This window comes from Aegilops tauschii, chromosome 7 (genome assembly GCF_002575655.3).
Source record: "Aegilops tauschii subsp. strangulata cultivar AL8/78 chromosome 7, Aet v6.0, whole genome shotgun sequence".
Lineage (NCBI taxonomy): Eukaryota > Viridiplantae > Streptophyta > Magnoliopsida > Poales > Poaceae > Aegilops > Aegilops tauschii.
This window is the reverse complement of record NC_053041.3, coordinates 553,428,325-553,450,988: the sequence shown is the minus strand read 5'-3', so window position 1 is coordinate 553,450,988 and position 22,664 is coordinate 553,428,325. Positions and strand designations below refer to the sequence as shown.

The window sequence follows — 22,664 nt, the reverse complement described above, 5'->3', positions numbered from 1 at the left end:
ATGCCATGTGTCGGTCACCCTTGACGAAAGCACTTCTGTGACGCGCGATTTATCGTCATGGAAGTGGACACTTCCGTGATGATAATTTTGGTAATGTGATGGAACACTTCTACGACAGCACAGGTATGACTATCTTGATTCTGTCATAAACTTGTCATGGATGTACATGCATGACAAAAAACGCGACCTACTGTGACAAACACGTATCATCATGGAAGTGTATTTATTTTGTAGTGTGAGATTGTTACTACTGAGCAAGGTTTTAAATTGCCGGCTATTGCGGCGCTATTTGCCGGCCATAGCGGCTAGAAAAGCTGGGGGCAACGCAATGCCATTTTTTGCGCTACGGTAACTGAACCACAAAAGGCCGCAATTAGCCGGTTGTAGCCGCTATTTCCTGGATAAGATTGCGCCGCTATACGAGTTTGGGCCACCAGGGAGTACGCTCAGTACGGGAATTCTGGGCCTTTTCAAAATCACTGCACAGAGGCCCAAAAGTGGGCTACAAAAGAGCCGAGCGCTAACCCTAACAAGCAAAACATCCGCTCCGCTTCCCGGATCTATATCGCTGGCAACGGTGACACGGCGGTGAGCCTGCAACACGGATGCGAAGAAGAACTGCAGGACCATGTCTCAGCCGGAGTCAGGGATTCAGGGTGGCAAGTTTCCTAGTCTGTCCTTCCATTAGTTCATCTTCTATTATCTCAGTTACTATCTCTTCTACTCGCATATGTAGATAGATTGTTCCAAGTAGAGGGAACGTAAGTTTATCTTCCAATAGAAGAGAAACGTATTCTATGTTTTACGTTCTGCAATCTAACAAGTTTATGTTCCATCTCCCTTATCGATCTGAAAGCTAACAAGTAGCCAGTTATTATTTTCAGTAGGTTATACGTTGTAGGTAGATTATCAATCAAATAAACCGTGGCAAATCTCCTATGCTTTAACAACAATTTACAATGTTAGATGTTTCTGAATCCAAGTAATTAATTGTGGCATATATCATATGCTTCTTCCTTAATTAGGATAGATTAATTATCAATCAAATAGGTCATCTGTAGCACTGTAGGTTAATGAAATTATTTTGTACTTTTTCTATTGGTGATTCGGTAACCCAAACACAAGCAAGGCAAGCAGTAACGTCCGATGACCCTGCATATGCGTACTGTTTTGCCCCAGATGTGAACAAGAAGTACCATTTGCAGTGCAATTTTTGTGACAAGCTATTGAAAGGTGGAATTACTAGAAGGAAGTACCATCTTGCTTGCATTACTGGCTTCAATGCTATTAAATGTAAGAAGATTCCAGCTGATGTGAAGGAAGAGATTATTGCTTTTCTTACGAAGAAGAGTGGTGACAAGCAAAAGAAGAAGGATGAAGTGCAAAGGGTTCGATCTGCAATTAATATAGAGAACTCAGATGATGAAAGGGGTAGTGGGGATGATTCTGACTTTGAGAGGAATGATGTTGTGTTGCTGAAGTCAACAAGACGTAGTGGGACGAGTAACTCTGGAGCTGTGGTAGGTAGTGGCAGTGCCACTATTGATAAGTTTTACAAGAATACATCTATAGAAGAGTCTGTTCGCAATAATCAAAGGGGATTCAACGTTAGCCAGAAGGTCCAATCAAAGTTGTCAACTATGAAAAGAGAAGAGAAAAGGGATAGAGTTTGTGAGTATATTTGCCAGTTTTTCTATGAAGCTAGCATTCCTCACAACACTGTCACCCTCCCTAGCTTTGCTCATATGCTTGAGTCCATCGGACAGTTTGGCAAGGACTTGAGAGGGCCTAGTCCATATGAGATGAGTGGACCATTTTTGCAGAAGAGGAAACAGAAGGTGCTGGATGGATTCAAGAATCATAAGGAATCATGGGAGCTCACAGGTTGCACGGTTATGACTGATGCATGGGCAGATAAGAAGGGCAGGGGAGTTATGAATTTAGTTGTGCACAGTGCTCATGGTGTTTGCTTCAGTGATTCGGTGGACTGCTCCGGTGACAGAAAAGATGGCAAATACATATTTGACTTGGTGGACAAATGCATAGAAGAAATAGGTGAAGAAAATGTTGTGCAAGTGGTGACTGATAATGCTAGTGTGAATGTATCAGCAGCTAGTATGCTAACAGCAAAGAGATCATCCATATTTTGGAATGGATGTGCTGCTCACTGCCTAGATCTCATGCTGGAGGATCTTGGGAAGCTTGGACCAGTTGCAAAAAATATTTCAAGTGCAAGAGAAGTGACTAGCTTCTTGTATGCTCATACAAGGGTATTGGATTTGATACGGAAATTTCTTGGGAAGGACTTGGTTCGCTCTGGTGTTACTTGGTTTGCCACTGCTTACTTAAATCTGAAAAGTTTGCTAGACAACAAGAAGGAGTTGACAAGGCTCTTCAAATCAGATGAGATGAATGAACTAGGTTCATACTTGACAAAGGCAAAGGGGAAAAAAGCACTCAAAGTGGTGCGATCTGAAGTTTTTTGGAAACATGTTGACATGGCTGTTAATTTCTTCGAGCCAATGGCTAATGTGCTTCGCAGAATGGACAGTGATGTTCCTGCAATGGGATTCTTCCATGGATTAATACTTGATGCAAAGAAACATATTGCTGTGAGGTTTGATAATGATGAGAGCAAGTACAAAGTTGCTTGGGACATCATTGATAAAAGGTGGGACAGCAAGCTCAAGACTCCTCTCCACTTGGCTGGCTACTATTTGAATCCTCACTATTATTACCCAAACAAGTCAGAGATTGAGCATGATGGATCATTTAGAGCTGCTGTTATTACATGCATTTGCAAGATGATTGAGGACGAAGAAACCCAAGACACTGTAATTGAAGAACTCAACATGTATCAAGATCAGCAAGGATCTTTCGGCCATGAGATTGATATAAGGCAAAGGAGAAACAAGAATTTTAATCCAGGTTAGTTATTGTAGCTAATATGGTTGATGAATAAAATGCTTCTGTTTCCATTTCTTTAACTATTAACTTGTATAATGTGCAGCAAAATGGTGGCTGAACCATGGCACCAGCACACCAAAGTTGAGAACTTTGGCATCTAGGATTCTTAATTTGACATGTAGCTCATCAGCTTGTGAGAGGAACTGGTCAGCTTTCGAAGAGGTAACAAATTATATGTTTGTAGTTTATACAATTGGGTTTTCTATTTTCTACATTTGTTATAAGTATTTAATTTTTATGAACTTTTAGGTTCATACAAAGAAGTGCAATAGGCTGCTGCATGACAGGATGAGGGATCTTGTGTTTGTGAAATTCAACTCTAAACTAAGGAACAAGAGAGAGAACAAAAACAGAGATCCCATAGAGAAAGAAGTAGATGATGTTCTTGCTAATTATGAAAATGAGTTCATCACTGGGAAAGAACCAACTGCAGAAGCTGATGAAGAACAAGAGAAAGCTCATGAAGATGCATCGGAAGAGGCACCAAACAGGGCATCATCATCACAGGGAAAAGCCAAAAGGAAGAGGAGTTGTCGGCCTAGGAAGAAAATCAAGACCGTGAGCCTGCAGTCCTTGATGGCTATGCGTGTTGAAACAATGCCGCAAGTTGCTTCTTCTTCTGAATCGGAGTCTGATAAGTCTCCTTCAGATTCTGGAGAAGAATAGAAGAGAATGCACCACTACCTTTATGGATTATTTATCTGCAAAACTTACTAGCAGTCTGTGTCCAGTTTCGAACTATTTTCTTTGTCGCTTGAGACGGTCCAATGTCTACCGAACTATTTGCTTTGTCGCTTGAGACGATTGCTGAATGTTGGCCTAATGGATGATCTTATGGTTCAGTTATTATATTCCTGTTTGTCTCAACTATTTAATCAATGCTGAATTTCTATAGTTCGACATGTATCTTGCACTTATTTTCGAAACTCTTGCATGTATTCTGCAAAACTGCTATTTGGCATAGCTGCTCATTGCTGCCGCTAGTGGGTGCCGCTTTTTTCAATAGCCGGCAATTTTAAACATTGCTACTGAGGGAGCAGGTGTTGTCTCCCATGGTCGCCCTCTCCGAACCTATTCCAACACCCGTTGCAGGGTATTCGGGATGGATACTAGTGTGCTAGCGCCAACACCTTCTCCCTGGTTCAGTATTGATAGTCTTGGAGAAAACTCGCTCTTCCTTGGAAAAAACTATCCAATGATGGTGAAAGGCTATCCAGCTGCTGTTGACACAATGTTACTACCATTTATGAGAAGCAATTGTATCTATACCTCAGACATTGTGGTGGTTCCCTACCCTTGTCCTGATATATGCCGCTTCAGCCTGGATGATCAGTCCTGCGTTGCTCTCGATATTGACAATAGCTGGCCCTTCCCAGAGCACCTATGGTTCAAAGCAAGCGTTTCCACCGCCGAGGATTGGTTGAGTTCAAGTTCATTTCATTGCTTGTTATTTGTTGTGTAATGAAAACTTCAGTATTTACTAGAATGTTTTGTTGGAAATAATCTATAATCCAACATGTATCCTCGTTGTCGTTGTGTGTTGATGACTTGTTGTATGTAATGAATGGTACGTTTGCCAATGCATCTCATAGACTCAATTTATGAATGGTTTTCGAGTCCCTTCTTGGAGTGTGAGTACCGTAGTAGTATAGCCAGCATCCGGTTTGTATATGAAGTTGCCACATGACATAGAGCCAACCTAATATTGGAGTATGCTAGCCCTCCACCGACGCGCCACTTCAAATGGCGGAGGAAGTGAGAGGTCGCGTCACCTTGTGTCTAGATCTGAGATGCCACCTGTACCAGATGAATGACTCCAAGTTCAACCACCATGATGCTAGGTGCAAGCCGAGGAACACTGTTGGAGAGACCCCCCTCATAATTTTCCTACATTGGTCGTTTGATTCATAGGATAGAATGCTATAGGATTTTTTTCCTATGTAATCATGTTTTAATTGGCAATCAAGCATCCACTCCAACTTTTGTTTCACTTCCTTTGTTCCTATGAAGAGAGTACTTGCTCTAAATGATGTGCCGCTGCAAGAGCCGCCTATATTAATTAACCATGCTCTAAAAAGGTGGACCAACTTTGACTATAGTAGTACTATACTAGGTTAGTAGGTGACCTTGCGCTTGGCTCTTCTCCTCTTCCGGAAGTCGAACAATAATAATAGTACTACAGTAGTACTTCTGGCAATCTGACACCAAATGGACTGCTGCACCTTCACCGCTTGTAAGCAAAAGTTTCTCCTCGTGCTGCGAGCCACCGCGCACGCGTTGGCGAGGGAGAAGGCGTATTAAGCAAGCTTCTCGTCGTTCTATGAGTTGACGGGAGACATCAAAGTTATCTATTAGTACTCTCTTCGAAAAGGGCCGACCATGTCCATGGCTACCATCCCGTGCTCTGTCATTGAGTACATGCACTATTCACGTGCCATCGAGGAGATTTTTTTTGCGTAGTACTAGGTGCCATCGAAGTGCACGACTCACTTACGCACTGTATATCTCCACTTTCTTGCATGACACGCCACCTTGATGCTAGATGTCCCGCGTGTCATGGAGGCATATAATATGATTTTATAAAATTGAGGCATATAGATGTCCCGCGTGTCGGCAAAAGGATGAACAAACCTCATGTCTTAGACGAAAGAGTGGAAGAACATAGATTCCCGACGACCGAGAAGGAGCAACAAACCTCGGGGGTGGAGCGTCTGCACTCATAATATTTTATATTATTCAGCGATATAAAATCAACCAAATCTCTCCAGATTCCTATACCATTCTATAATATGAGAATAACTTTGAACGTAAGCCATTGATTCACTCTATCCAATGGTCATAGTTGGAAAATCCAAACAAAACCAAAGCATTGGATCAACTCTTTTAGCACTTAGATTGTTGCTGCCTGCCCACCTAGCCCAACTATATATCCGCTCATGTGTGATGACCATAGGAGCTATCCACTCAGATTGTATGTTAAAAAAAGGTCGATAACTAATGCGGCACCTCAGGCCAATGCGGCCAGATCGCATTTTGCACGAGAAATTACACACCATGTTTCGTTGACATGTGGTCCAGTTCCAACATGTCAGTGAGACGACGGCGAGTCCTTTTGTACAATTTCCGAAAGGACGTGTAGGCCGGGCGCCTCTTCGTGTACCGTGGCAAACTGGCAATCGTCCACCGACTCTTCGCCTTTCCCTCTCGATTTGGAACTGCTATCGCACGCTCTTCCTCCCTCCTCCATTTGCCTGCACCCTTCCTTCTGCCATTGTTCGATCGTCTTCTACATGGAGGGAAAAAGCTGTAAACGACCCCGTTATTCTTGCCCCAATCTGAAAGATGACGTGGTGCGGGAACTCATTGATCGGTGTGACGTCATCACCTCGGCTAGCATGGCAGGTTCGTTCAAGACCATTCTCGACTCAACTAATAACATCATTACAAGGAACCCAAGGGTCCAGAGCGGTTTGATCTCCCTTATCTTCTTCGCTATAAGCCTGTTCGCATGGGAGAAGACGACGGAGGCCTCGCTTTGTGCAAGTTGATGCCACTTGATAATGATACGGGGGGGTGTCAAGATGCCATCGCTTAAGGGTAAGGCCTGGGCTGGCACAAATGGAGATTGGGTTGTTTATATTGGGTACAATTGCGAGTGGGAACTTGTGAATGTGTACACTCGTCAGCGGATTCCACTTCCAAAAATCTCAGAGTGCCCTGAGGTTGAGCACACAAATGATCTACGTATGTTCAAATACGATCATGGTGGCTGTCGTCTACGGAAGATAGCAATTTGTCGAGTTCCCAACCGCTCTTGAAATTACAAGAACTATGAAGTTGTTGCTATCCTCGACAAGCTTATTGCCGTCCTTCATGGTTCGACTAGATGGATATTGCTCAAAAATCAGTTTCTATACACGGATGTGTACTATGATGCAATTCAATACGAGGGTCTTTTGTTTGCTGCCACCACTTGTGGCACTGTTTTTGCATGGGATCCTCGTAGTTTCGGTACGTTTGTCTTCCACCATAATTATAATTGTTTCATCCACATGCATGCGAGTTAGCAAGTTTCCCTTCTCTACTAATTAACCTTCTTCTTGTGTTTCCAAGGTCATGTGAACATTCCACCACCTATACTTGAAAAAATTTATAACCAAGGGGGAGATGACGATGGTGAAGATCACGAGCATGAGGACGAGCAGGGCCCATATACTCAGTGGTGGCTGGCAACTAATTCCGACGGATCACCCCTTCTTGTCTGTATACAACCCACTGCTGATGTTACTACTAAGGAAGCAGGTGTTGTCTCCCATGGTAGCACTCTCCGGACCTATTCAAACACCCATTGCATGGTATTCGGGATGGATACTAGTGTGCTAGCGCCAACACGTTCTCCCTGGTACAGTATTGATAGTCTTGGAGAAAACTCGCTCTTCCTTGGACAAAACTATCCAATGATGGTGAGAGGCGATCCAACTTCTGTTGACACAACGTTACTACTACCATTTATGAGAAGCAACTTTATCTATATGTTGGACCTTGCGGTGGTTCCCTACCCTGGTCGTGATATAGTAGGCCGCTTCAGCCTGGATGATCAGTCCTGCGTTGGTCTCGAGATTGACAGTAGCTGGCCCTTCCCAGAGGATCACTTGTGGTTCAAAGAAAGCGTTTCCAATGCCGAGGATTGGTTGAGTTGAAGTTCATTTCATTGCTTGTTATTTGTTGTGTGATGAAAACTTTAGTATTTATAATGTATCCTTGTTGTCGTTGTGGGTTGATGACCTGTTGTATGTAATAAAATGATATGCCTGTGATAAACTTACTAAATTAAAGAATGGCTTTCGAGTCGCTTCTTTGAGTGGGTGCTGTCGGTGTCAAAACCGGCGCATCTCGGGTAGGGGGTCCCGAACTGTGCGTCTAAGATCGATGGTAACAAGACTCAGGGGACACGATGTTTACCCAGGTTCGGGCCCTCTCTATGGAGGTAATACCCTACTTCTTGCTTGATTGATCTTGGTCAATATGAGTATTACAAGAGTTGATCTACCACGAGATCGTAATGGCTAAAACCCTAGAGGCCTAGCCTGTATAACTATCGTCATGTATATCTCCCCCGGACTAAGTCCTCCGGTTTATATAGACACCGGGAGGATCTAGGGTTACACAAGGTCGGTTACAAAGAAAGGAATCTACATATTTGGTCGCCAAGCTTGCCTTCCACGCCAAGGAGAGTCCCATCCGGACACGGGTGTAGTCTTCGGTCTTTGCATCTTCACAGCCCATCGGTCTGGCCCATGGCTAACAGGCCGGACGCCCGAGGACCCCTTAGTCCAGGACTCCCTCAGTAGCCCCTGAACCTGGCTTCAATGACAAGGTATCTGGCGCGTAGATCTATCTTTGGCATTGCAAGGCGGGTTCCTCCTTCCGAACTCCAAGATAGTCTTCGGATGTATTGAACGTGTCCGGACCTGTAACACACACACCACACACCACCGAATAGAGAATATAATATTCCACGAGTCCAATCCACTGACAACTTTTTGTAGCATGACGTCACGTCTGCCCGGTCATAATTTCGAACCGTTTTTTGTCTGCCGCTCCACGTTTCGGGACGCGGTTTCCATTGGCACGTCTTGTCAAAGCAGAGATCATGTCCCCTTATTGCGGGATTCTCATCAATACGGGCTTGGGTAACCCAACCGTGCCGTTTACACAATCCTTGGGAATGGGCGAGTTTTAGGGCGAGTGGGGAGGCGTTCGATATTCACGGCCTTTATAAGGAGATAAGGATTCTCCTTCTTCACCCACGCCTTCTGTCCTTCCATTCTCGAGCTCCAGCGCCCAAGCTCCCATCTTCTCCACCTCAAACAAGCACTCAGCCATGTCCGGATCCGGAGGCCAAGGCAAGTGGATGGTCTCCTCCGTCAAGGAGAAGGACATCACCCAGCCCCCGGCAGCGGGGTACCTGGCGAAAGGAATCGCCCACCGTCTGCCCACCAAGGGGAAAGTCATCCCCACCCCGAAGCCTACCAAGAGGGTAGTTTTCCTCCCTCACTTCGTCCACGGATTGGGGTTTCCATTTCACCCCTTCGTCCGCAGACTGATGTACTATTACGGGCTAGATTTCCATGATCTAGCCCCAAACTCCTTCCTCAACATCTCGGCATTCATTGTCGTGTGCGAGGCCTTCCTCCGTATCCATCCCCACTTTGGCCTATGGCTCAAGGTCTTCAACGTGAAGCCAAAGGTGGTGGACGGCCAGCACACAGAGTGTGGAGGCGCCATGGTGAGCAAGATGCCCAACGTCACTTGGCCCATAGGCACTTTTGTGGAGACTGTCAAGGAGTGGTAGAAGCAGTGGTTCTACATCACAGAGCCGCGCGACACCACTTGGGCGGCGGCTCCCGATGCGGCTCACCTCCTGGAAGGAGAAAGGCCCCAACTGGCCAGCATCAGACGAGTTGATAGCGCTGCAAACGCGAATTCAGAGTATGGTGGATAAATACGTCAAGCTCGTCGACGTGATCCAGGTGATGCTGGTTCGCCGGATTCTCCCCTGCCAACGCCGAAGCGTCCCTTTATGGGAATACGATCCTGTGAAGCACCAGACCCTAAAAGGGCTCTTCAGAACTATTCACGAAGGTGCCTGGAAGTTTCTCTTGAAGGGCAACGAGAAGCCGCCGGTCATAGATTCGGACTGTGGGCACGACCACACCCAAGGCGAGTTCCCCTTTTCTTAAGGCGTACCTTCTACTTGTTTCCTCAAGGAGGATGCCTAACCTTTGCTGTATTTTCTTAGGAGTGGATGGAGAGAGCGGAGCGGATCCATAGTTTGGCTCCGTTGCCCGAAGAGCCAGTCATCCTGCTTCTGGCGAAGATGCTGGTCCTGGTGCCCTATAGGCCACTGGAAAAGAAGGCCAAGAAGAAGGACAAGGGGGCCAAAGGTGGCCCTCGTTGCAAGGGTGCTTCGGACGTGACGTCCGAAGACGAAGTGACCCTTTCCTCCACCACCGAGGACAACGACGAGGAGGAGGAGGAGAACAACCCTCCCCCTGAGGAGGGAATGAAGAAAAGGGCGGCCTCCACGAACCTGGAGGCGGAGACGTCCAAGAAAGGGAAGGGCTCCCTCGCGGATAACTCCGCATGGGACGTCGACAGCAGTCCAGAGTGACGCCCCCGCCCTAAGCCTCGGGCTGCGTCGTAAGTGCTAGGACTCGTACATACCCATATATCGGGCCTCTCTTCTTTATTGTATTGACATGATTAATTATGCACTTGCAGTCCGGCCCACGACAGCTTCTAGCGATCCTCAACAGGAGGTTCGTTGGATTCAAGGGCGATGGCCAGCGCGTCACCGCCGACCGCTCACTCCCCCGAGGCCAAGGGCAACGCCGAGGTGTTGTCCTGAAGGACCTTCCCAGGCCGGGGGGAGGTTCAGGGGGCGCCAGAAGGCGAAGCCTCCGTCACCGAACACCAGTGGGAGCCGATCCCCGCGGAGACTGGTGATGAGGTCCGTACTCAGTTCGGCCCTCAGCCGAATACGATTTCGGAGACCAATATGGCTCCGGAATCAGGTGTGCAACCTCCTTCGAAAGATGGGGGTATGCCCATTCCGCCGATGACCCCTGTCCAACCAGGGGCACCGGATAATCTGCTGGAAGCGCTGCGAGGCGCTTCCATTGTGGACGAGCACCGTGTCCTTATGGGCACGGTAATTGAAAGGGTTCAGTCTGCCAAGAGCGGACTAACCGAAGCCTGCAGCAGCCTGCTGACGGGCTTTGAGGTAAGCGACACAAAAAGAGAAAATCCCGATATAGACAGTAGCCCCTGAGACATTGTCCAGTGTTCGGAAAGAAAGAGTTGGACAGAGGATCAATCATTTATTGCAGGAAGCTAACTAAATTTGTCTGAAATGCATACATAGGCGTCGCTGTTGGCTGCAGCCTCACATACTGCTGAAGTATCTGGACTAAAGCAGAGACTGGAGCAGGCCGAGGAGGAGCTCGACCAGGTGAGGAGGCAGCTCCAAGAAAAACAAGGTATGTGATAACTCGTTATATATTCGAAAAAAGCAGCATGATGTGCATTGACAGAAGTGTCATGATATGTATAGAAGCGACGACCAAGGTCGAGGCCCTAAAAAAGGCACTGGCCGAAGCCAAGGGGAAGGCTGTCAAGGAGCAGGCCGCCTGTAAGAAGCTCAAGGCCCGGGTCAATGAGGTCCAGCAAGAGCTCCAAGACGCAGTGAGAAAGTGCGAGACCTTGGAGCGTGATGCGTCAGTTCAAGAGATCGAACTCGCCAAGGCTCGTCAGAGCGTAGAGATGGCCCGGAATGAGGCCTGAGGTGCCCTCCAGGAGATCCAGGAGGCCAGGAAGATTGCGGCGGGTAAGGCTTTTAGCATGCAAAGCAAGAATGTGAAGAGGAAATATCTTTTACTAAGCCGGATTCGGCGTTCTCCAGGGGCTTTTGCCGATCTGCCATGCAGTGTGTCCGACGCCGCGGAGTTCTTCCGAGCCGAAGAAGGGAGCTCCACGGAGAAGCTATTCTGGTCGCAATATCTTGCGCCAGACCATCCGGTGCCCTTCACCGATCAGCTAAAACAGCTGGTCGAGCTGCACAGGGTGGCCGAACTGTCCATGAAGGATTTAATAATCTGGTTGTGGCGAGCCGAAGCTATACCCAGCAGTTACTTCGGCCTCGTGAAGTGGCTGGTGGATGCCTGTAATTGGCTGGACGCCGTCAAGCGGTCCATCTGCATCGAGGGCGCGCGCCTGGCCTTCTCCTATGTCAAGGTGTGGTGGGAAAAGCGGACGCCATCAAGTTAGCGACCGAGGGGCCGCCTGAGGGCAAGGAGCACCACACACCCGAGCGATACTTTGGAGATGTCTTGGAGGGGTCCCGCATTGTTTCGGATCATTGTGCGAAGGACGTAATCTTTGAATGAATACATTCATATTTTTCCTCACCCTGTATTATGGAACAAAGATAATTTTGTGATATGAAAATTTTACCTCTTGTGCGGCCGTGTTGTATGAAATCTGAGGATTGGCCAGTCGTCGGCTTCTGCGCCCACGTAGGTAGTACGGGGTGAAGGAAATATGCCCTAGAGGCAATAATAATAAAGTATTATATATTTCCTTATATCATGATAAATATTTATTATTCATGCTAGAATTGTATTAACCGGAAACATAATACATGTGTGAATACATAGACAAACAGAGTGTCACTAGTATGCCTCTACTTGACTAGCTCGTTAATCAAAGATGGTTATGTTTCCTAGCCATAGACATCAGTTGTCATTTGATTAATGGGATCACCTCATTAGGAGAATGACGTGATTGACATGACCCATTACGTTAGCTTAGCACCCGATCGTTTAGTATGTTGCTATTGCTTTCTTCATGACTTATACATGTTCCTATGACTATGAGATTATGCAACTCCCGTTTACCGGAGGAACACTTTGTGTGCTACCAAACGTCACAACGTAACTGGGTGATTATAAAGGTGCTCTACAGGTGTCTCCAAAGGTACTTGTTGGGTTGGCGTATTTCGAGATTAGGATTTGTCACTCCGATTATCGGAGAGGTATCTCTGGGCCCACTCGGTAATGCACATCACTATAAGCCTTGCAAGCATTGTGACTAATGAGTTAGTTGCGGGATGATGTATTACGGAACGAGTACAGAGACTTGCCGGTAACGAGATTGAACTAGGTATCGAGATACCGACGATCGAATCTCGGGCAAGTAACATACCGATGACAAAGGGAACAACGTATGTTGTTATGCGGTCTGACCGATAAAGATCTTCGTAGAATATGTGGGAGCCAATATGGGCATCTAGGTCCCGCTATTGGTTATTGACCGGAGAGGTGTCTCGGTCATGTCTACATAGTTCTCGAACCCGAAGGGTCCGCACGCTTAACGTTACGATGACAGTTTTATTGAGTTTTGATGTACCGAAGGAGTTCGGAGTCCCGGGTGAGATCGGGGACATGATGCGGAGTCTCGAAATGGCCGAGACGTAAAGATCGATATATTGGACGACTATATTCGGACTTCGGAAAGGTTCCGAGTGATTCGGGTATTTTTCGGAGTACCGGAGAGTTACGGGAATTCGTCTTGGGCCTTAATGGGCCATGATCTAGTCCGAATTGGACTAGGGAAGGGGGGCGCCCCCTTCCTTCTTTCTCCTTCCCCCTTCCCTTCTCCTACTCCCAAAAGGAAAGGAGGAGTCCTACTCCCGGTGGGAGTAGGACTCCCCCCTTTGGCGCGCCTCTTCCCTTGGCCGGCTGCCTCCTCCTTGCTCCTTTATATACGGGGGCAGGGGGCACCCCAGAGACACAACAATTGATCCTTGAGATCTCTTAGCCATGTGCGGTGCCCCCTCCACCAAATTACACCTCGATAATACCGTTGCGGAGCTTAGGCGAAGCCCTGCGTCGGTGGAACATCATCATCGTCACCACGCCGTCGTGCTGACGAAACTCTCCCTCAACACTCGGCTAGATCGGAGTTCGAGGGACGTCATCGAGCTGAACGTGTGTAGAACTCGGAGGTGCCGTGCATTCGGTACTTGATCGGTCGGATCGTGAAGACGTACGACTACATCAACCGCGTTGTGATAACGCTTCCGCTGTCGGTCTACGAGGGTACGTGGACAACACTCTCCCCTCTCGTTGCTATGCATCACCATGATCTTGCGTGTGCGTAGGAATTTTTTTTGAAATTACTACGTTCCCCAACACGGGGGTGTTCGGGATGGAATCTAAACACTCTTGATCCAATTATATGGTCCTTGAAGGAGTTGTTTAGCGCAACGAACCAGGCAATCAGACTATGCGACTTTAACGCCCTCACTTAGCCATAGGACTTTGACAATAAAAATGTTGGCGCAGCACCTAGTATTCTAACTAGAGCGCTTATCAGCGCCTGATCGGGAAGTACCGATCCTTTGCGTAACGCGGATGAAATCTCCAACGATTTGCAACCTCCGAAGAGCTGACCGGCTCTCGCCGCATCATGACAGTCAGTTTTCGGCTTTCTCTACTAAGGTGCTCCTTTGGGTAAACCAGGGCACAATCGCAGTAGTTATCCCTTTACTACCTTAGCCGATATAGCGGAACGTAAGGTAGCAAGCACAGGAGCCGGGCAACCCAACTATTGTCCAAAGACATGATTCGGAGCCAATGCATATAGTGCTAAATTCGGGGTGCCAAACTGTACTATAGAAAGTGTTCGGACTTTTGTTGCCATAGTGCGGGGTGCTATGAAGCCCCTGGCAAATACGAAACGTACCAAAGTGTACGGGTGCTATCTGATAAGGCTTATGAACAAAGAATAAAGGAAAATAAAAAAGGAGCAAAGGTAATGAGCTAGGGCCGCAGAATTTGGGCCTCGATCTGTTCTCATTGCAATTTTATTAATACGTCAAAGCGCATTGATACAAATAGTGCATTAAGCAACAGGCTATTTAACATGCCAAAAACCAAGGAAGAGCTGCATGTGGGTCCTGAAAACAGGTAGAGTGATTGTTAACGAAACCACCTTGAAATTCCCCAATACGCTTGTGCTTCTTGCCATCTTGGTGTATTGGTCCTTTGAGGGGACCGGTGATCTAGCCATCAGGGAAGGTCTGCGGAAAGGAAACCTGAAAGGAAACGAATAAAAGTGAAAGTATGTATGCCCTGGAGCAGTCGAGCCGTATTGTGGATCACCGGCTAGTTATGCCTCCGTTTATGCCCATGGTATTTTGACTGCGTAGTTATGTACATGCGGTACTAGTGCCGCCACCTGATCGGGACTGGGACAGAGGCCGAACTGCTAATCAAGCTCCTGACGAGCCGAGCTGTCATGCTGCAGGATGGTCCGGACCCTCTTGACAGTGTCCGGGAGCTTGGCCGCTGAATTAAAGTTCTGCTTAAAAAGGCCGCTCTGTGCTTCTGCTGCTAAGGCAACGGTGTGTTCCTCGGTACAGAGGGAACGTTCCGTGCTTCCATTAACTGTTATGACGCCGCGTGGCCCGGGCATATTGAGCTTGAGGTAGGCATAATGAGGCACCGCATTGAATCAAGCAAATGCGGTTCGTCCGAGCAGTGCGTGGTAGCAGCTGTGAAAAGGGACGATGGCAAAGATTAACTCCTCGCTTCTGAAGTTGTCCGGGGATCCGAAGACAACCTCTAGCGTAATTGAGCCCGTATAGCGAGCCACTACACCTAGTATGAATCCTTTGAATGTGGTCTTTGTGGGCTTGATTCGTGATGGGTTAATGCCCATTTTGTGCACTGTATCCTGATAGAGCAGGTTCAGGCTGCTTCCGCCGTCCATAAGGACTCGCGTTAGGTGGAATCCGTCAATTATTAGGTCAAGGATCAATGTGGCTGAACCGCCAAGATGGATACTGGTCGGGTGGTCCCGTCGATCAAAAGTGATCGGGCATGACGACCATGGATTAAATTTGGGGCGACTGGCTCTATCGCATAGACATCCCTGAGCGTGCTCTTGTGCTCCCTCTTAGGGATGTGTGTAGCATATCTCATATTCACCAATTTGACCTGGGGGAAACTTCTTTTGTCCCCCTGTGTTCAGTTGCCGAGGCTCCTCGTCATCGTCCTCGTTTTGCGATCCCTTTTCTTTGTTCTCGGCATTTAACTTGTCGGCCTGTTTAAAGACCCAACAACCTCTGTTGGTATGATTGGCTGGTTTATCAGAGGTGCCATGGATTTGGCACGGACGATCGAGTATGCGATCCAAGCTTGATGGTCCCTGATTGTTTCTTTTCCATGGCTTCCTCCGCTGACCGAACTTGGAACCACTGAATCCGGCATTGACTGTCGTGTCATCGGTGTTGTCACCATTACTTCAGCGTTTGTGTCTGCTGCGTCGGAGCTTGCCGTTGCAATTTTTGGCCTCGGAGGTACCCATGGCACTTGCTGTATTTTTGCTACGGGCCAGCCAACTATCCTCTCCCGCACAGAAGCGGGTCATGAGTTCCGTGAGGGCTGCCATGGATTTTGGCTTTTCCTGACCGAGGTGGCGGGCGAGCCATTCGTCATGGATGCTATGTTTAAAGGCCGCTAGGGCTTCGGCATCCGGACAGTCGATGATCTGGTTCTTTTTAGTTAGGAACCTAGTCCAGAATTTCCTGGCTGACTCTCCTGGTTGCTGGACTATGTGACTTAAGTCATCGGCGTCTGGTGGCCGGACATAAGTACCTTGGAAGTTGTCAAGGAAAGCTTCTTCCAAGTCCTCCCAGCTGCCAATGGAATTTTCACGCAGACTGTTTAGCCAGTGCCGAGCTGGCCCTTTGAGTTTTAGTGGGAGGTATTTGATGGCGTGAAGATCATCCCCACGGGCCATGTGGATGTGGAGAATGAAATCCTCTATCCATACCGCGGGATCGGTTTTCCATCGTATGATTCGATGTTTACGGGTTTAAATCCTTCTGGGAATTCATGATCCATTACTTCGTCAGCGAAGCAAAGAGGGTGTGCGGCGCCTCTATATCGGGCCGCATCGCGACGTAGCTCCGATGGAGTCCATCTGTGGTTTTCGGCCTGGACGTGACTAGGTTTGTCACATCCAAATAGATAGCCGTCCTCGTGTGTCAAGGCACGTCCTCGCGATCCGTAGATCGATCTTGTATGTCCTGCTCTACTGTCCAGGTCTTGACGAAGGTCATATGTATAGCCCTGAGCTGTCTTATCCCTGCCTTTACGGCGAGGTGGGACAGTCTGGTTTTCGGCTCGGGTTGCCGTTTTATCTCGGCCACGCGATGGCCGATCAACCGCATTGCGTGATGCTGGTGCGGGTTCTGGCGCCTCATCATCGAACTGAGGTAGCAATTTGCGCTTCGGGTAACTTTTGGCTGGGCGTTTAAGGCCGTGTTCCTTGGCTGCTAGGACATCATTCCATCTGTCATTGAGCATGTCTTGAGCAGCTTGAAGCTGCTGCTGCTTCTTTTTCAGGCTCCTTGTAGTGGCTATTAGCTGAAGCTTAAAGCGCTTGTTGAGGATATAGCTACTGGTGTAACCCGCCCGAGATGGGCCGGGTTACGTTACGACGGCTCTTCATTTAGAAGCCCAAGGATAGGTTAACGATGGTGGTTTAGTAATAGGTCTAAGGCCCGGAGGCGACTTAAGGCCCGTAGTGGTAAACCGCCGTTGTGGCATCACTTGTAGTGTAAGGCAAGAATAGTTAAGAGTCCGAGCCGCACACAGTTTATGAGCCGGCCGGGACTCTGAGAGCCACTGGGCGTTAACCTTTCTATATAAAGGGACGACCCGGCGGCGGTTGAGGGCAAGTAACATCAGATTGATAGCCAGGCATAACGGTTTAGCTCCCTGGTCATCGAAACCCCAAGTAATTCCACCTCAACTGGAGTAGGCTTTTACCTTCACCGTAAGGGGCTGTACCAGTATAACCTTCGTGTCCTTTGTCCCGTTTAACCCCTTTAAGCTTCCTTGCTGCGGTGGCTCCACGACTAAGTCCTTGCACGAGGACATCTGCCGTGACAATTCCACGACAGTTGGCGCCCACCGTGGGGCCAGCGCACGGTGGATTTGAGTTCTTGAAAGGCAGTTTCGAAGGGCTCAAGGGATACGCTATGGGCCGGATGACCAAGAGTCGTCGCGGCAAGCTCTACATCAACGACGCAGACTGGGGCCCCGACGCCGGCTCAATCGAGTACGGGTACCGGATCCCCTTCGGCGGAATCCATGTGTTCATTGGCAAGATCGGTGAGCCGGGCCCTGAGCCGGACATCAGCACCGACCTCATCAAGACGGCACAGCGTGCGAGACCCGCCCGGGCTCTGCCCGCTTTGAAACGTGCTTTCGTGGGATGCGTCCATGGAGGACTTTCTAAAGGATCTGAATCTGGCGATGAGACGGCCGCTCGCTCTGACGACGAGTCGTCCACAGATGAGACCAACTCGTTATATCAACTTCGAGAAGGCAGGCTCAGGGGTTGTTCCGATGGCGACAATATTCCGGACCCCTTTGAGCCGCCCAGCCGGGTTGGAATCTTCATGGCCGGCACACAACCTGTTCAAAACCCCGCCGCTGGAGCAGGGGGCCCTGCGCACTCGCCGGCTCAGGAGCTAATGGATCTCACAGATAAGATGACGGCCCTATTAACTGCCACGGTTGTCTCGGTGGATCAAGCTCAACATGATGCAGAAGTGGCACAGTTAAAGCTGGATATAGCACGAGCCAAGGAGGATCTAGCAGCGGAAGGGATCAGGATGGCTGCAGAACGGGCGGCTCTAGACGCCCAGACTCAACTGATTCAGGCGCAGTCTTTCCGGCTCACGATGGATCAGAACGCATCCAATGAGATCATGAGAGGGAGGCATCAGAAGGCTCAATCTCGACTCCCTCTGGTTTACGATCCTCGAAACCTCTTCAACACGCCTGGGGCAGGGCCCAGCAACCCGCCAGAAATCACGGCACCCGGGGCTGGAACGCCGGTTCAGCCGCAAGTGATGGGGCCTCCCCGTGTGAATACTGCCCCACCTCAGTATGTACCAATACCACCGGGTCACTATTCCAATCCGTTGGAGAACATGATCGCTGCGGCAGTGCGACTGGCGGCTCTCCCAGTAGAGGGCGACTCTCCGACGGCGGTCGAAACCCACCGGGTCAGAGAACTTCTGCAGACGGCTCTGGCACAACAGGAGGCATATTCATATAGCCGGGACAGGATCCATTCGACCCCTCGCCCAGGCCGGAGCCCAAGTTATAGCAGACACACGGTTTCAGCGACCGGCTCAAGCAACGTCCGGCGCCATGACTTGCCGGCTGGCCATGACCCGGCGCATAACGGAGTTTTTAACGCAGTAGACCGAGACAGAGCACGTCAAGAGGCGGAGCAGGCGGCTCAGCTGACGGCTTACCAACCCCTCCCGGTTTATCCAACGGCCTCTATGGAGGCATGCATAGCTACGAGGACCGGAGGTGTCCCCTGTCTGGTACCGGCTCTCTGTAACGAACGTCTGCCCAAGGATTTCAAAGGACCTAGGAAGGTACCTAATTACACGGCGGATTTACAGCCCGGAGCATGGATTGAGAGCTACGAGATGGCTATGGAGTTGCTGGAGGTCAGCGAAGCGGCAATGGCCAAATACTTCACCATGATGTTGGATGGGACTGCCCGCACTTGGTTGGAAGGGCTGCCACCTAATTCTATCGGGTCATGGGCAGAGCTAAAAGCCCGGTTCATCAAAAACTTCAAAGATACATTCAGGCAATCTATGTCAATTGTGGATTTGACTAACTGCAAGCAACAAGAGGGCGAGTCTACAACCCATTGGGTACGCCGGGTCAAAGAGATAATACATTCATCTGATAAGATGGATGCCGGCTCTGCAGTCTTAATGTTGGAGCAGAATTGTCGTTTTGCACCCCTGAAGATGAAGCTCGGGCGGCTCAAGCGCGATTGCAATGATATGGGTACGCTGATGGCGGCTCTGGTCAAGTACGCCGACTCTGATAGTACCAAGGATCCTGCGTCCGATGATGAAAGGACAGTGAAGGGAAAAAAGAATGGCAACGGCAAGGGCCCTCAGCATAACCCAGCGAACCAGGGAGGTAACAAACGTAAGGCTGATGGCAGTATGGAGTTTGTGGCCAACACCAATGCGCAGGGTAACAACCACCGCGATCCGGCGGGTCAGGCCCGACGCTTGAGCAATTGTTGAATGAGCCCTGCCCAAGGCATGGCTCTAGGGAGAAGCCGACCACTCATCTATGGAAGGACTGCGCAATCATGAAAGCCTTCAAAAATTCCAACGCTTTTAATGGCAACAATGGGCAGGGCGGTGGCTTAGGCGGCGGCGGCTTTCATGGCCCGGGCGGCGGATCAAATTCCAATCCTTAGAATTTCCAAGGTAATCAAGGAGGTTTTAATCAGCAATCTAGCCAGGGTAATCAGCAGCAGCAGCAGGGGGGATACCAGACCAATCCAAAGCAGCTCAATAGTGGACAGTATCATGTGTTTACTACTTGTCTGTGCAAGCGAGACCAGAAGATTCATAAGAGGGCTGTGATTGCTGTTGAGCCGGCGGTTCCACATTATTTGAGATGGTCTGAGCAGCCTATTGTGCGGAGTAGGGAAGATGACCCTCCCGGGGTTGATAATCTGGGTCACCTGGCCTTGGTGGTGGCTCCTCAGGTTGGAGGGTATAAATTCACTAAGGTGCTCATGGACGGAGGCAGTAGCATCAACATCCTCTATTATGAGACCTTCCGTCGTATGGGGTTGACTGGTAAAAACCTCAACCAGTCCAACACTATTTTCCATGGCGTGGTGCCCGGTAAGTCGGTGTATCCAGTTGGTAAGATCGAACTGGAAGTAGCCTTTGGAGATGAGTACAACTAAAGGGCGGAAAAACTGACTTTCGTGGTGGTTAAAATAAGAAGCCCGTACCATGCTCTATTTGGGCGGCCGGCTTACGCCAAGTTCATGGCGCGGCCGTGTTACGTATACTTGCAGCTAAAGATGCCGGGTCACAATGGGACCATTACGGTTCACGGCAGCCGAAAGATAGCTTTGGAGTGCGAGGAAGGTGACGCTGCTTACACTGAATCTGTTTGTGCAACAGAGGAGTTGAAGTTTTACAAAGATAATGTTGACCCGGCAGATATGACGTCTTTGAAAAAGCCAACCACGGAGCATGAGCCGGTAATGAAATTTAAGTCGGCCGATGAGACTAAACTTGTTGACTTTGTTCCAGGTGACTCGTCTAAGCAGTTCAGCATCAGTGCCAATCTGGATCCGAAATAGGAAGGCGCGCTCATCGAGTTCATCCGTGAGAACAGGGACATCTTTGCATGGAAACCCTCTGACATGCCGGGTGTACCAAGAGAACTCGCTGAGCACACTCTCAATATTGATCCGAAATTTAAGCCAGTCAGGCAATTCCTCCGGCGGTTTAATGAGGAGAGGCGGAAAGCCATTGGTGAGGAAGTAGCCCGGCTCTTGGCGGCCGGGTTTATCGTGGAAGTCTTTCATCCAGAATGGTTAGCTAACCCGGTGCTCGTGCTCAAGAAGAATGGCACCTGGCGTATGTGTGTGGACTATACGGATTTAAACAAGGCTTGTCCGGCTGATCCTTTTGCTCTCCCTGTATTGATCAAATTATTGATGCTATGGTAGGTTGTGAACGTTTAAGTTTTTTGGATGCTTACTCTAGATACCATCAGATCAAAATGGCAGTTAAGGACCAGGAGAAGACGGCGTTCATCACTCCCTTTGGAGCCTTCTGTTATGTGTCTATGCCTTTTGGGCTCAAGAGCGCACAGGCGACTTACCAGCGGTGCGTGCAGAATTGTCTCCATAATCAGATTGGGCGCAACGTTCATGCTTATGTGGATGATATTGTGGTAAAATCCAGAGAGAAGGAAACCTTGGTAGATGATCTGAAAGAGACCTTTGATAATCTCCGGGTCTACAAGATGATGCTTAATCCGGCTAAGTGTGTTTTTGGTGTTCCTGCAGGCAAGCTCTTGGGTTTTCTGGTTTCTCACAGAGGCATTGAAGCTAACCCGGAGAAGATCAAGGCAATCACCTCTCTGGCTAAGCCGGTGTGCATAAATGATGTCCAGCATCTGGCGGGTCGCATCGCTGCTTTGAGTCGGTTTATAAGCCGGTTGGGCGAGAAGGCCAAGCCACTATATCAGATGATGAAGAAAACAGATGACTTTGTCTGGAATGATGCTGCTAATGCGGCTTTTGAGGATTTGAAAAGGCAGCTGGCTGAGCCGCCAGTCCTTGCTGCTCCTATCGATAAATAGCCCTTGTTGTTGTATGTAGCCGCTAACACACGAGCCGTCAGTGTGGCTGTGGTGGTGGAGCGTAAGGAGGCGGGTAAGGAACATCCGGTTCAGTGGCCGGTTTACTACGTCAGTGAAGTACTTATTGAGTCTAAGCAATGGTATCCACATTGGCAGAAGCTTGTTTATGGGGTGTTCATGGCAAGCCAGAAGCTTAAGCATTATTTCCAGGGCCACCCTATCACTGTGGTTAGTTCTGCTCCCCTAGGAGATATCATCCAAAACAGAGAAGCCACAGGAAGAGTTGCTAAGTGGGCCATAGAACTCGGGCCTCATGGTCTAAAGTACATGCCACGCACTGCTATCAAATCCCAAGCATTGGTGGATTTCATCAACGATTGGACGGAGCTGCAGGTGCCTGAAGAGAAACCGGATAATACATACTGGACTATTCACATCGATGGGTCGAGGCAATTGGAGGGCTCGGTGGCTGGAGTCGTGTTAGCTTCCCCTCGAGGGGACAAATTTTGTTACGTCCTACGGTTGATATTTCCCTGTACTAACAATGCAGGTGAGTACGAGGCCTTGCTCCATGGTCTTCGGATGGCAAAGGAGATGAGCTTAAGCCGGGTAAGATGCTTTGGTGACTCAGATTTGGTGGCCCAACAAGTATCAGGCAAGTGGGATTCCAAGGACCCCCTCATGGCAGCTTATCGCCGCGAAGTTGATGCCATTGCTGGACATTTTCAGGGTTACCAAGTAGAGCACATTGATCGCAGAAAGAAAGAGGCAGCTGATGAATTAAGCCGGCTGGGCTCTCAGCGAAAGCCGGTGCCGCCTAATACTTTCTTGGATACTCTGCATAACCCTTCTATCAAGTTGCCTACAGAGGAAGACTTGGTTGTTCCTGACCCG

At 48.9% G+C, this 22,664-nt stretch overlaps 1 protein-coding gene across 1 annotated transcript; it reads left to right on the top strand.

Moving 5' to 3' along the window:
- Positions 1–1,745: 1,745 nt before the first annotated feature.
- Positions 1,746–3,633, top strand: LOC109780341 (uncharacterized). The gene is made up of 3 exons (XM_020338937.3): positions 1,746–2,928; positions 3,011–3,129; positions 3,217–3,633. Exons 1-3 carry the CDS (start codon positions 1,746–1,748, stop codon positions 3,631–3,633), a joined length of 1,719 nt encoding a protein of 572 aa, XP_020194526.3.
- The last annotated feature ends 19,031 nt before the right edge of the window (positions 3,634–22,664 follow it).

Excerpts from the sequence above, each read along its gene's own strand:
- LOC109780341 (XM_020338937.3), top strand. The coding sequence starts at position 1,746 with ATGCTTGAGTCCATCGGACAGTTTGGCAAGGACTTGAGAGGGCCTAGT. Across the intron at positions 2,929-3,010 it reads AAACAAGAATTTTAATCCAG|CAAAATGGTGGCTGAACCAT; the intron begins GTTAGTTATTGT and ends TATAATGTGCAG. Across the intron at positions 3,130-3,216 it reads ACTGGTCAGCTTTCGAAGAG|GTTCATACAAAGAAGTGCAA; the intron begins GTAACAAATTAT and ends ATGAACTTTTAG.